General features: G+C 35.5%; 1 protein-coding gene and 1 non-coding gene across 3 annotated transcripts in view; both read left to right on the forward strand.

Annotated features, from left to right (window-relative positions):
* The first annotated feature begins 1,214 nt into the window (after positions 1 to 1,214).
* Trnas-cga (transfer RNA serine (anticodon CGA)) lies at positions 1,215 to 1,287 on the forward strand. Its single transcript has one exon. It is a non-coding gene; the product is annotated as a tRNA-Ser (tRNA).
* A 917-nt stretch (positions 1,288 to 2,204) lies between these two features.
* LOC134754622 (potassium voltage-gated channel unc-103) overlaps positions 2,205 to 15,162 on the forward strand; it is a 50,781-nt gene continuing 37,823 nt past the window's right edge. For both annotated transcript variants that reach the window (XM_063690953.1, XM_063690954.1), the window contains exon 1: positions 2,205 to 2,924. Coding sequence is in view for 1 of the 2 variants with exons in the window: in XM_063690954.1 (XP_063547024.1) it covers positions 2,901 to 2,924 (24 nt within the window). In the remaining variant the exon portion in view is untranslated. The remainder of the gene's footprint in view (positions 2,925 to 15,162) is intronic.

A 15,162-nucleotide genomic window follows, 5' to 3' on the forward strand; every position in this document is an offset into this window, starting at 1 on the left:
TCGGAGTTCAATTTTGAAATTGAGTCGCTTGCTCGGGTATCAATATATAAACAACAACTTTGCCCAATTGCCCCCTTGTCAAACCAATAACTACTGTACTGTTCTAATCTCGAATAGAATTTGATGTTTTGGTTATGTATAAGCTATATTGAACCATTTGTACCGTACGCATTTAGGGGTTAAAATGTTCTAGATTCTGACGTCCTGTAAATAATCCTCTGAGTCATATCATAATTTCTTAAAGGCACGTATATTTAACCGGTCAACTAATTAATCGGATATCGGTAGCTTAAAAAAATAGGTACTAAAATTAATACTTTGGCAACTAAAGCGGAGCATCAAATTATTCCAATATGAGTAGTATTTTAATGATATTACATCTTTTGTTTATTTAAAGGCAAGTACCAATTATTTATTTGGCAACTGAATTAGAATATTGAAGACTATTTGTGAAGCACATTTTAACAAGAAAACGACTATATATTAATTAAAAAATGAAGTTCTTTTAAAATATTTAGATAGCAAATTAAGATAAATGCACACTTAAAATTTGTATTTCGACCATCATTACTTGAGCTGTTATTTTAATATAAAAAAGGATCCTCAAAAAGTTATTGTGGGCGTATAAACTTTGACCTATGGGTAGAAAACTGAAGGTGTTTGATTATGTCGTGGTTAAGATAACGTTTATACGTGGTTAATAACGGAATGTTAAAGTGTGTACAAACATCAGTTTTATAATTTTAGTAGGCTATACTATACTACTAGTGCGCCAAGAAAGTTCCAAGCGCGTGAGATACGTAGACTATTAGGTACAGTCGAGTTCATAAATATGTAGGTACCTATACTTTTTTACAAAAATGACGTTTGATTACGTCTTTTTATTACTGTATCAATTAAAGCGGCAAGGATAGTGTAAATCATGCGCGAGATACTGTCTATTTAAGTTTTCTTATTACATATTATTATTTTGTAGGTGTAGGAATAAAAAAAAACAGCACCAATCTTTTATTATTTCTACAGAAAGACTTAATAATATTTATATAATTACAAACTGTAATAGATGTCATATAATAAAGAAAAAGTGACGATATCGTAAGTCTGTAAGGAATTCGTATAGGAGGTGCAAGCGTTACTGCTTGCCCTTAGAGTTGGTCAAAGACGCCAAGTCTTATTAAGATGGCATATAGTCGAGAAATTCAGACGGGTACGGTGGTGGGGTGGCCTAGGGGTTCATGGCGTTAGCCGCGATAGCTAAAGACGCCGGTTCGAATCCGGCCTTCACCACTGGAGGGCTTCGTCACTTTTTCTTTATTATATAACATCTATGACAGTTTATAATTTATATATAGTAGTGTGACTACTTAAAAAAACAAATCAAAATATTTAATAAAATAATTTGATTTGTTCCCAAAATTGAGAATATATATATATATAATTAAAAGACTATAATATTGTTTACATTTATGACATTAAAAAAATATAATTAAGTTTTTTTATAGAAATAGTCTACACCTACAACAAAAATATTAAGAAAACTTAAATAGTATCTCGCGCATGAGTTACACTATCCTTCCTGCTTTAATTGATACAGTAAGAAAAAGACGTAATCAAACGTCATTTTTGTAAAAAAAAAAATATAGGACAATAATAAACCAATACTCATTAAATTTAGCGACTTCCGCAATTTAAATACTACCTAAAACGATGTGCTCAATATGATTACTTAGGTGTAAACAACTATATGGCAACAAATATTAAAAATCATACGCTTTACAATAATAGATGCCAATTTATTTTTTAGTCGCCAAACTATCATTTTAAGATCCCAATTTGATGCCAGTTTTTTTAATAATATGATGCTTAGATTTAGAGCTAATATAAATTTTTAGGCTCTAAAATATTAATGCACGGCCAAATTATGTTATTATATGCGCAATGAAAGTTCCTGTTGTAATAAGCCTTTTTTAAACAATCACATTTTATAAGCTAGCTTGAGTTCCTTAAGTAAAATTACCTAACATGTAATTTTATAAGTATTAAAGATTATTTTATTAATGTGAAATTGTTGTTCAATCTTATCGTGTTTCTACTGCAGTTTTAGCAAGAATCTAGTGTAAATTACACAAATAGAAACAACAAATTTAAGCACTATGCAATCCATTTAATATAATGTACGGATGATAAATATTACCTAGTCAGTTTGACATGGCAACATTAGCTACATGTACCTACTGTCCAAAATATCGGTTGTAGTGCGAGTGCGAATGCGTGAAGCGCGAGTTTGCGCCGTGGCGCGCTCGTTCGGGCGGGCCCGGCGGCGGTCGGCGCCCGTCGCGCCCCCGTCCGCGCCGCGGAAGCGACCTCTTGCGCCAGCTCCACAGTCCTCCCTCCAGTTTACGTCCGGTGACCACGCTGCCGGACTCCGCCGTTTCTTACACTGCCATCCAATTGTTATCAAAAATCGTTCCTGGGCCGGGCGCCTTCAGAGAACTCGGACGCGATCTTTCACCCTAACTACCACGCATTTATACAATTTATTATACATTACGAATTCTAAAGTGAAAACATACCTTAAAATAGTCAAGCGCTTAATCGATCGACCGCATTGAAAAGTAAAACTGTTATTATCGTTTTGCAGACGAGCTTTGCGGTTTTTGTTTCACTGCGATAGGCGTTTAATGCTTTATTTACACACATTGAGATGTGTGCCCGAATCTAAAAAATAAACCAGTGCGTCGTCCCGTGCTTAGTTGACTCAGTGGAAGCTCAGGCTGTGTTCAGTGCGTTAAAGCTCAAGAGAGTGTCGTTGTCGTTTCTTTATTTGCGCGCTTAAGCGATTATTTTTCCCTTTGTATAACCTTTATTTTGATTTGCTTTAATTGTGAAAAACGCGATCCATGCTTGGAGTTATGACTACCATGGTATGGTTTTCTTTGTCTATGTTATGTAGGATTTTTAAACCGTGAGAAATTATTGCACTATCTAGTCATACTTTGTCCTTACGCCATAGAAAATAAAATCTATTTACATTTTATAGGCCTTGTAATTAGCTGTTGACTGCATTTCTCGTCATTTATAAAAATACTGTATTTTGTATAAGTATGTTTATTCTAATGTATCCATATTACATAGTGTGCATTATAGAAACCAAACATTCATTTGCCACAACTCTGCACTTACTTAATATTATTATACATTTATTTTGCCTACTCATTTTTATTCAAATTTTATATACGTATTTAATATTAGGTAGTTACCTATAGATAACTATATGCTATACCTAGGCACGTTATCATGCAGCTTGTTGCTTAGGGGGTGGTCTTAAGTAATTATTTGGATGCACGTGTAGGTTTTTTCTATACTTAGGAGTTACTCAGCCCACAGAACACATCATAGCTCTGCTAAGTTGTATTAAAATTTGCATCCGTTAAAGAATTAGTCCGTTTAGAACACACATGTGTCACATGTGTAACATTCAATTTCGAAACATAAGCAATTCGGTCATTCAGGGCTTTATATCGAAATGGATGCAAGAAATGTACAAGTTAATACGTCTTTTTTAAGTAGAGCTGGCAAGTGTTCAACGGGTAGGTATGTGTCCTCCCCCTCCCCGGGCGTCGCAGCGTCGCCGACGACGCCGACGTCGCGGGGCGCCGAGCTGGCAGACCGACTGGCGGCGTGCGGACGCCGGCCCGGCCTGACATTACGCAATCATACATCACACCCCTACTCCCACCATACAATACATGTTGCCAACATCTTTACATACCTATAGTAGCATTCTTCATACTCCATAATTCATGTTGCCAAAATCTTTATCTCATAAGTCTCATAACTTTATAAAATTGAAGTTATAGGAGCGAGCTACAGTCAGCAGATTCAGCTGAACGAACGAGGAGTTCAAAATTATGTAGGTACACATGCTCTTCATACCTAAGTACTTACTTATGTTCATAATCGTTTTGACCGCCCTAAAGCATAACTACTCGTACTTCAGCTGCTGCTTGTAAATCCACTCAACGATATTAACCCTGAAACTTTATCTAGCAATGTTTACAGAATTATCGCGTACTGCCCTTATTGGTACTTCGAATGATAACTAAACTATTTATCGTATGTTGTTGCAAAGAAACGTAAAACCAAGTTTTCTAAAACTCTGAATCTTAATAGCATTTTGAGTAATATCTATTATAGGGACCGTAAAATGAGGTGAGTAGGGTTCGCGGGGAGAGTTGGGTTATGAATGGGGAGAGAAGGATTGAAAGAGGGGTGAGATGGGTTTTTAAGGCTACTGCTACAAAAATAATGTATTCCAATTTAAAATGGAGCTATAGTAATACTAATAAAAAAAAGATCCAACAATCTTCCAAAATCACCTTTGTATGAAAACCCATCTCACCCCAATTACGAGGGACTACGGGATGAGGTGGGTTTTCCTGTTTATCGTCAAAGCTATGAAATGGAACTACCCAAAATAAAATAAAAACTAAAATACAAACGTCCGGAACACTTATTATACACACCATTCAGTTTGCATATGTAAAAATAACATGTTATCGAGGTTTGACTGTCAGTTTTGCTCCTACTCACCCCATTTTACGGTACATATGATTGAAATTATCTCCACGACCAATCTGGGCTAAAACCGGCTCTGATTGACGGCCCGATTCGAACAATGCTTCTAAGAAGTAACATCGGTACGATACCGTACGATGAATCGACTCTTCGTGATGTTAACTAGGGGTGCGGTTCACTGTATATAACAACTATGGATATATTATCGGTCGAAATAACGTTCAAGGGATATAATTTATAAAACATATACATACTGAAATTTATAATACATATACGTATTGAAAAATAAATAAATTGAAATACTAATGACAGTAGGTAATGACATATTTTATCAGATTTGATATCGAGTGTCGTATCAAGTATGGTATAGATTAAAAAATAGACATGTATCCCCATGTCTAAAGAGGACGGCGGTTCGAGGGGCTCGCATAACAAAGAAGAGCATGTACCTATACAACCGCTATTTTAGGTTGGGTTAGGTTAGGTTCGTTAGTTACCTTTTATCTCTCAGAGCAGAAAAAAGAAGCTCCGCGTAGCGGAGCTTCGTCGATGTGTCACCAAGTCGTATTTGCTATGTTAAAAACCTATATTAGTATGAGATATATACATAGATATTATGATATAGTAAGCTCTCCCCATAAATTTCATAATTTCACACACTACTATAAATAACAAAGGAACATTTTTCTGTGATTTACAAATTGTGGGTGATTCAAGTTTATAGACGAAATATTTAATGTACGAGTAGATATGTAACATCACATATATTATACCGCTAGAAATTATGTCATTAATAACTTTTTCAACACACTTGCTCAAAACGACGTTTTTGTTCCACCAATTTTTGGCTCATAATCCTAGATATTAAACACGCGTGCTTTTTCTGTCGAAGACTGAGTTAAGAAGGTAACTGATTGCTAATAATATGCATGGAAATGGAGCCTTCTTAATTTGGTCGTGATACATTTTTTTTAAACCAACTATTAGGTTTCAAATGTTAGTTCAAAGAGGTATTATCTCACTAAACATAATTTATAGATTAAATTATCTCGTAAATTACATTAATGAATAAACATAAGATTTTATCGATTTCATCTCCATCCATCGGTTATAAATACGAAAATAATAGCTTTTTTACATTTTTTAATTGGCTGTTTGTCGATTTCGTTCGCGCCTTTGCCTTGCGCGCGCATAGGAATCGTGCGTAAAGCGTAAACGAAAAATACCGCCCCAGCCATTTTCCGTATTTGTCATAAAATTGGAATAGTTATGCATGTTTTTACTTTATATATTGACGAAAATGTCATTTAGGCCAGGAAATGAATGCCCAAATAAAGTTGTAGAGAGAAATGCTTGGAACACAATTTTTGACTTCGTAGCTTTGTTTGGACTAGTTAGGAGGTAAATATATCAAAAGTCCCCGGCCGTAATGGTTTGAAGGTTCCATTTTCGGTTTTTCGATTATATCTCGGAAACTATGCGTCTGAGCGACTTGGCCACTTATACAAATTGAAAAGAGATTTAATTTCTTACAAATTTAATTAAGTCAAGTTTTTCGATATCTATTTAGGGCTCTCATTTTTATCTTGGTTATCTACATCAGTGAAGCTGTTAGGCCGGGTTTGGTATCGTTTTCGTATAAATCGGGGGTACTGAATTCATTTATGTTATCAACATTGACGTAAGTAAAAACATATAAACTTTAAACAAATAACTTCTCTTCACGCTTTAACCGCTGAACCGATTTAGTTGAAATTTGGTAAATAGATGTTTTAAGTCCCGTCCCGAGACAGGATATAATATAGATTTTATGAAAAATGATACTTGAAGGTCTCTCCCCCCTCCCCCTCCCCCAGCACCAGGGTTACGGTCGGGGACTTTTGATATGTTCATCTCTTAACTAGTCCAAAGCTACGAAGTCAAAAATTGTGTTCCTAGCATTTCCCTCTATACCTTCTTATTGCTTGGCCTCATTTTCAAGCATTTAAAGTGAAGAACACACAAAATTGACGCTCCCAGTAATAGTAATAGAGGCAAGAGCCTAGAATTAGCCTTTTACCATCAAAATCGGGTGAAAAATAGTTGGCGGCATTTACAATGGAGAATCAGCAAAAACGCCCAGTCTTTTTTGAAAAACGTGTTGGTAACTTACTTCAATGAACTGGCGAATAAGTGCCTACAAACCCAGCACGCTTTGGTGCAATTATTCGACGTTAAAACTGTAAGCCACCATTTTGAGAATTGTTCTTTTACTGTTTTGACAAAAAATTTATAAGTTTTGTTTTTTCCTCGCAAGTGTGTTGAAAAACGTCGTATTAACGCGTGTGCATTGGTCATTAATCGGCTTTTTTATTGCGTAATATCGCCTCGTGTGTGATGACCAACGTAGCACACTGTATCATAATGTACTATTATATCTACACTTAATTATGCCATATAAAATTATTCCTCTTGTTGGTATACACATTGTTGATTATATTACCGTATAATAAATATATCTTTTAAAATTATAGCCTATAAATTAATTTTTAACAAGCTGAAACGTCTGCGAACGATGCTATTAAGCTTAGAATAAATTTAAAAGTGTAAAATGACTGCCTTGGGTGAGACTTGTACTCACCCAAGGCCCATAAAGTGGGAAGAAAAGCTGACTATGGATGAGGTCTTGGTGACTCAGTTGGCAGAGCGCTGGAGTATCTATCCAGAGGCCGTGAGTTCAAATTTCACCCAAGGCAGTAATTTTTCCACTTTTCAATTTAATATACCATATGTTGTTATATCGAATGAAAATAGATCATTTATTGTTATAGCGATCATTACACACCCGTTAAACTGTTTGTCTTCTGACAAAATTGGTTTCCCAGACTTTCTCATTAAAGATAGCTCATTCATATATGAATGTGTTTTTAATGATTAACCAGTCACATTCTACAGAAGTTAATTAATTAATTCTTGATTAAACAAAGTTTCCTCTAAGTAATGTATCGATACAAAATGTCTTTTAAAATAATCGCTAGAATTTTAATAAAATAATTATATGTAGGGAGAGTGGGTAAATAATTTGGAAAATACTAAATCTAAAAGTCTGAAATCATTAGGAACGCAAATAAATATTTATATAACTTATAATTATTATACACAATCTACCTACATAACCTTAAATGTATCTAGAATGTAGGAGACGTAAGCGGCTTCCACTGTTACAGTAACTGAAATTATTAATAATTTTTAAGAAAAAAAACCGACTTCAATGGGGGATGCCGCTGAAAGTTCACTTATTGTTGATGGTGCACTCTTAGATTCCAGACAATGAAATGAAAAAGCATCTTTTGCCTAATTATGTAGAAAGGGAGGTAAAACCACCCACTTTTCTAGTAGCATTTCGTCTTTGTAAGGGTCACAGGACTAACCTAACCTAACCTACTTTTCTGATAGCAGTTCTGTTCTGTGAGAATCGCAGTTATATATATATATATATATATATTTGTTAGAACTGCGATCTAACCTAACCTAACCTACTTTTCTGATAGCAGTTCTGTTCTGTGAGAATCGCAGTTCAAAACCCACCCACCCACCTAACCCACTTTTCTAGTAGCATTTCCGGGTCCGGGTCTGGGTCCGGATCCGAGTCCGGGTCCGTGTCCGGCTGTCCGGGTCCAAGTTTGGGTCAGAGTTCGGTCCGGGTCCGAGTCCGAGTTGGGGTCCATGTCCAGACCCGGGTCCGGCTCCGAGTCTGGGTCCAAGTTTGGGTCTGGGTCCATAAGGAAGAGAACAAATCGCCAAACGTGAACTATGTGTCATTGAAGAGTTCCATTCTGATCATCATCAGCAGTTCCACTTCATCAAATGTCACTTTTTTAAATGTAAATGCTGGATTTGTTGTTGAAAATGCAAAAATCACTATATGTATGCCTTTCACATTTGAGGAGTTCCCTCGGTTCCTCGTGGGTCTCATTATCAGAACTCGAGCTTGACAAAAATATGTCCTAAAAACTTAAGTTAATTAACAATCATAAAGAAGAAGACAAATCGCCAAACGTAAACTATGCGTTATTAAAGAGTTCCATTCTGATCATCAGCAGCAGTTCCACTTCATCGAATGTCACTTTTTAAAATGGAAATGCTGGATTTGTTGATCAAATACAAAAATCACTAAATGTATGCCTTTCACATTTGAGGAGTTCCCTCGATTCCTCATGGATCCCATCATCAGAACTCGAGCTTGACAAAAATGTTTCTTGAAAACCTAACTTGCTTAACAAACATAACGAAGAGAACAAATCGCCAAACGTGAACTATGCGTCATTGAAGAGTTCCGTTCTGATCATCATCAGCAGTTCCACTTCATCAAATGTCACTTTTTTAAATAAAAGTGCTTGATTCATTGATGAAAATACTAAAATCACTATATGTATGCCTTTAACATTTGAGGAGTTCCCTCGATTCCTCATGGATCCCATCATCAGAACTGCTTTTTGACAAAAACGGGACTAATTTGTATGTATATAAATACAATAAAAAAAAGAATTTTCAAAATCGGTCCAGATATGACGGAGTTATGGAGTAACACACATTTAAAAAAAAACAACCGAATTGAGAACCCCCTCCTTTGAAATCTTGAAGTCGGTTAAAAATATGGGAGATTTTTGTCAGCCTCTGTTAGAATATTTTTCAATAAATTCGCCAGCAAAATAGTCATTAAAAACGTACGTATACATTAAAAGATAACTTAGTTACAATTCAATTATTTATTTCGAATCATTTTGATCCATATAGTGTATATAGTGTTAGTAAGTACAACAAAACTTAAAATGAATTACACACACACACACACACACACACACACACACACACACACACACACACACAAAATTTATATTGCAAAATCTAATCGATAATAATCTATATATGAATACGTGTGTCCTGACTGACTGACTGATTCATCATCATCATTCGGCTGACAGCCGAAATTATACAAACGAGAGAAAGTTGAAAATTGCACACCAGGTTGAATTTATAAAGTGTACAAGAGATAAATAACAAGCGATTTTGAGAAATTCAACAAAGGAGGATAAAAAGGGGATGAAAGTTTGTATGGGATGCATGTTTTATTTTAAGCTAGGAATTTAAAAATTTGTAAAAAGGTAAATTATTAAAAAAACAAGAAAATTTCAGCGTTTTTTAAAATTCATCTAAAGTGCATATTATTAGAATACAAGAAAAACAATTTCAGCGTTTTTAAACATTCATAAAGGGTTGAAAGTTTGAATCCATTACACATACTTTTAAACTTCTTAGAAAGGCATAATATAACATTACCATACCAGATCTGGCGTAAGTCAGGGCTCGATACTGGGTCCCTTCTTATTTGGGATAATGATTAACGACTTGGAATCGGTCGTCAAGTATGCAAAATGTTTGCTATATGCCGACGACTTGAAACTTATTTATGAGGTTAAGAGTAGCGTAGACTGTGCCTCTTTGCAAGACGATATTGCTTCGGTGGTCAACTGGAGTATTGCAAACAAGCTTCTTTTTAACACAGCGAAGTGTTGTGTATGTACATTCAGTCGTTCCTCTACCCCTCTTCTTGCCCAGTACACACTGGGGACCGAGACTATTGATAGAGTTTTCTCTGTCAAAGATCTTGGAGTGGTTTTTGATGAGCGCCTTACTTTTCATGAGCATATGCGGACACTCGCTAAAGGTTGTTTTCAAAAACTTGGGTTCGTGATCCGCAATGTCAAGGATTTCCGAGACACTGGGGCCATTGCGATGGTTTTCAACGCCTTAGTGAGGAGCAAGCTTGAGGCTTCATCTATTATTTGGAACCCGTACGAGTCCTCGTACGCCTTACTTCTAGAGAAAATCCAAAAGGCCTTTTTGAGATTTCTGTACAAAAAAAGATATGGGTACTACCCCTTTTTGTACCCAACAAAATTCTTACTAGGCTGCCTTGGATATAATTCTCTAGAGGTAAGGCGCAACAACATCTTGCTGACTACGGCTTGTCGCATATTGCGCGGTGACTCGGACTGCCCGGAACTGGTAGCTGGAGTCTTGAGGTTGTACGTCCCGGATATTCCTCGAGTCTGCTTGAGGCCGCGGACGCGTCCACTATTGTCTGTGCCGGCAGCGCGCACAGTATCGCACAGAAACTCGCCACTCCTCCGCGCGTTATCGCTGCTCAATGCACTCCTGACATCAGCACCAGAGTGCGACTTGTTTGCGTGGAGATGGGCGAATGTGTGCCAGGAGTGCCTGAGGTTTTGTGAGATGAAGGATTATAGGCTTTCCAGCACTTGCATTTGACTTGACTATTTGTATTTTACTTTATATATATTTTGTATTTGTAATTTGTATACCTGTAACTAGTTTAATTATTCGGTGTATTGGCCTATGCTGTGATGCCGTGTAAATAATTTAAATAAATAATAATAATTACAAAAAAATTATTTAACGTTATTGAAAATTCAACCCCTAAAACCCTTAAAAAAGGGATGGAAGACTATGAGATTCAAATTTTATTTTAAGGTAGAAACTTAAAACTTCTTAAAAGGTATTAAAAAAGATGAAGACTCATTTTAGTGTTTTTGAAAATTCATCCCCCAATGAGGTGAAAAAGGGGTTGAAAGTTTGTATGGAGATGAAACATTTTTGTGAGTGCGGGACATGAATCTTTGTATAATGGCATATTTTTAAAATACAAGAAAAGTAATTTTAGCATAATTGTTTGCTCATTATGAGAAAAATATTAGAAAAATTATAACATCGATTTTTTTATGAAAGATCATTGTTAGAAGTTGCATAGGCTAAATCATATGTACGTAAATATATAATTTTCAGTGAGAGATATATGAAAAATCTTACTGCCATCAAGGTACACTTTTGTGATACACCTATGATAAAGTTTTTAAATATAAAATAATTACAAACCCCGAATGAAACATCCAAAATCACATACCTACTAAAAATCATCAAATCCTGGATTTTTTCAAATTTTCGGACATTTTGTCTTAATGCGAATGTAATTTTTATAAATAAAAATATTGAAATAATATATAGGAACAAATAGATTTTATCTAATAAAGTATAAAATTAGATGTTTTTGTTGTGTAGGCTGCATCCATCACTATGCATTTAAGGGTTAACGTTCTTGATAACTCAACAACAGACGAAAACTGATATCACCGTTTTTGAAAATTCATTTCCTAAGTGGGTGGGTATTCCGTGGGTGCAGCCACGGGGGTGAATTTGGCTAGGTTGAAGTCAGTGTCAAGAGTCGAAGCGGGAGCGTGGTTGCAAGGTTTAAATCGTTTTTATTCGCGTAATTTTCTTTCGTAATCGATTTTGTGTTAAAAAGTTACTAGGTAATATGTATTTCTTATGTCAAAAATTTCTTTTCATTAATTTATTAAAATAACTGATTCGAATTACCGAATTCGTTGAAATCTAAATTACTATAAAATAAAAATGTGTCGTCACACCAGGGGGGGGGAGGGGTTTGCCAAATGTGACCAAGTTTGACTTTGACAAGGAGGGGGGGGGGAAGAGTTTTTATTGTACAATAGCTCTCCCCGTGACTTTGTTAACCGTAATAGACATTGATCTGCCATTCATTTGAGTATACATCTTTTCCTTCATACAGTAACAGGAAAATAAATAAAATTATAACTTTATGAAGCAAAAAAAAATTTGTAACATTACTTTAATCCGCTAAATCCAGTTAATATAAAGGTAAAAGCAATACCTACCTAGTTCTATAAGTACATAATTAATCAATTCTCGAAAAGGGCAACATTTCGAAAGTTCACAATGTTAAAAAGTGATGTTTTTGGTTTAAGATAACAAAAAAAACGATTTAACTTGTTTTCAAAGTCAAATACTACGGCGTAGCACTTCGTAGCGAATATGTGCGTGTGGTACGTACCGTAACTGTATATGCGTCGTCGCCTTCAAGTGAATATTTTCATTACAAGTCCTTTAAGTCGGTTAGTAGATATTGTGAGAGATGACGACTGCAAGTCAAACCGCGAAGTGAGCAGCAAAGATCTGCAGCCTCTCAGCGTAGTATTAATCGATTTGTATCTTGCTGTATAAGCCACGACTGGGTGCTGGCAGCTTGCCAACCAGGTTTATAACTGAACATACCTATTTACTATATATATATTATCGTGACATATCTAAAAAACCGGCCAAGTGCGAGTCAGACTCGCGCACGAAGGGTTCCGTACCATTACGGAAAAAACAGCAAAAAAAATCACGTTTGTTGTATGAGAGCCCCATTTAAATACTTATATTATTCTGTTTTTAGTATTTGTTGTTATAGCGGCAACAGAAATACATCATCTGTGAAATTTTCAACTGTCTAGCTATCACGGTTCATGAGATACAGCCTGGTGACAGACAGACCGACGGACAGACGGACGGACAGACGGACAGCGGAGTCTTAGTAATAGGGTCCCGTTTTTACCCATTGGCTACGGAACCCTAAAAATACAACGCATTAATTGTGACACAAATTATTGTAGACCTTAACCTGCCTTACGGCCTGATTCGAACTTTAAGATCGTCAAATATTAGCTACAGATACGATATGGATCGGATATATCATTTATATATATATATATATATATAAATTCGAGTCTACAAGATTGTAATTAGGCCAGTTTTGATGTACGGATGTAAAGCTTGGACGCTGACTCAGAAAGAAGAGAACCGTCCATAACAAAACAAAATATTATCAGTTCTCAAAATCAGCTGTTACGTTATATAGCTTAGAAATATATGTACATACTTGACGACCGGTCTGGCCTAGTGGGTAGTGACCCTGCCTGTGAAGCCGATGGTCCTGGGTTCAAATCCCGGTAAGGGCATTTATTTGTGTGATGAACACAGATATTTGTTCCTGAGTTTTGGGTGTTTTCTAACGTCTACTAAAGTTGAAAAGCCGCTAATACTCGTTTGTCCCTTTCCGACGTATTGGTATGATGGAAAGGGACAAACGATTATTAGCGGCTTGTCAACTTTAGTAGACGTTTATGAATAAGGGGTTATGTATTTATGTATTTGTATATTATATACAGGGCGTCCCAAGACTATGGGACATGATCACATGAAGGAAAAGTACCTTAAATATCGTAGATAGGATATTTTGCTGAAAGAAGAGCATAACTGCATTCAAAGATTTTCTCAAAATTACTTGCTTCGTCTGGGAATCAAACCGACTTAAATGTGAAAAAAACCACCCGTATTTTTATGATGCCAATCGAAAGAATGGACAAAAAATAATAATTCTTCTTAAGTAACATAGTATCTTAAAAGAAAGGAATAACGTAACATACTTGAAAACTTGAAACTGCCGAAGTCAATTGAGTATTTTTTGTAAATTAATTAATTAAACGCTCAAATACTAAGTTTTATCATTTTATCTGCACGTGTACTTATAATAACGAAAACTATGCCAGGAAGTCGTTTAAGTGGGTACTTATTTGCGAATAATCAATGCTATCTATGGAATGATTTTTTCGAACGTCGTCGTCGGCAATAAATAATTATTGTTGAAATTTGAATCAAAAATTTTACGTTATTCCTTTCTTTTAAGATACTATGTTACTGAAGAAGAATAAATATTTTTTGTCCATTCTTTCGATTGGCATCATAAAAATACGGGTGATACTTTTTTTCAGATTTAAGTCGGTTCGTTTCCCAGACGAAGCAAGTAATTTTTAGAAAATCGTTGAATGCAGTATTGCTAACTTGTAAAAATAACATAAAGTCGTCTTTCAGCAAAATATCCTATCTACGATATTTAAGGTACTTTCCCTTCATGTCCCATAGTTTTGCGACTCCCTGTATATCGTTGTCTGAGTACCCATAACACAAGCCTTCTTGAGCTTACTGTGGGACTTAGTCAATCTGTGTAAGAATGTCTTATAATATTTATTTATTTATAGATGCTTTAAAATACAAACAATCTATATATATTGTGTGTGTGATGATGTGTAGTGTGCCTTGATATACTCATAAAACCAGTGGTTCCTATCGAGAAAATTCATTTTTTTGAGTTGCCATGTCACCCAGATATAAATTACTCGTATACACAGATTAGTATATGTTATTTGCTCGTATACACTAGTTACATCAACGAAAATCGGTCGCTTTTATATAAATCAGTTTAAGATTAGCCGCTGGCGCAGATTTAGTTATTATGTTAATTATTTTATCGTATTTCTAGTTACATCATAAAACGTGTATGTCATATATATCACTTCGAATAGTAAACAACAAATCTTTATACAGAGTTACATCTCATTGCTCGTGAGTTTATAATATAGTCTTTTGAAATAATACGTATACATATGTAGATAGTTAAACCGGACAAACGTCCGCAAACAAAGGAGCTTTACGTTGTTTTCCGGTATATAGCCGGTTGTAAGGAGAGACTTACTAAATAGCTCCTTTATTCTTATCGAGGCTCTCTACGACAGGGCAAACTCGCCTCCTTTATGACCTTCGATGAAATATTTGAGCCAATACTAATTCTCCAAATTTTGTTCAAAGTTTTGATTGGTGCGGCAGAGT

This window comes from Cydia strobilella, chromosome Z, assembly GCF_947568885.1.
Source record: "Cydia strobilella chromosome Z, ilCydStro3.1, whole genome shotgun sequence".
In the NCBI taxonomy this organism is placed as follows: Eukaryota; Metazoa; Arthropoda; class Insecta; order Lepidoptera; family Tortricidae; genus Cydia; species Cydia strobilella.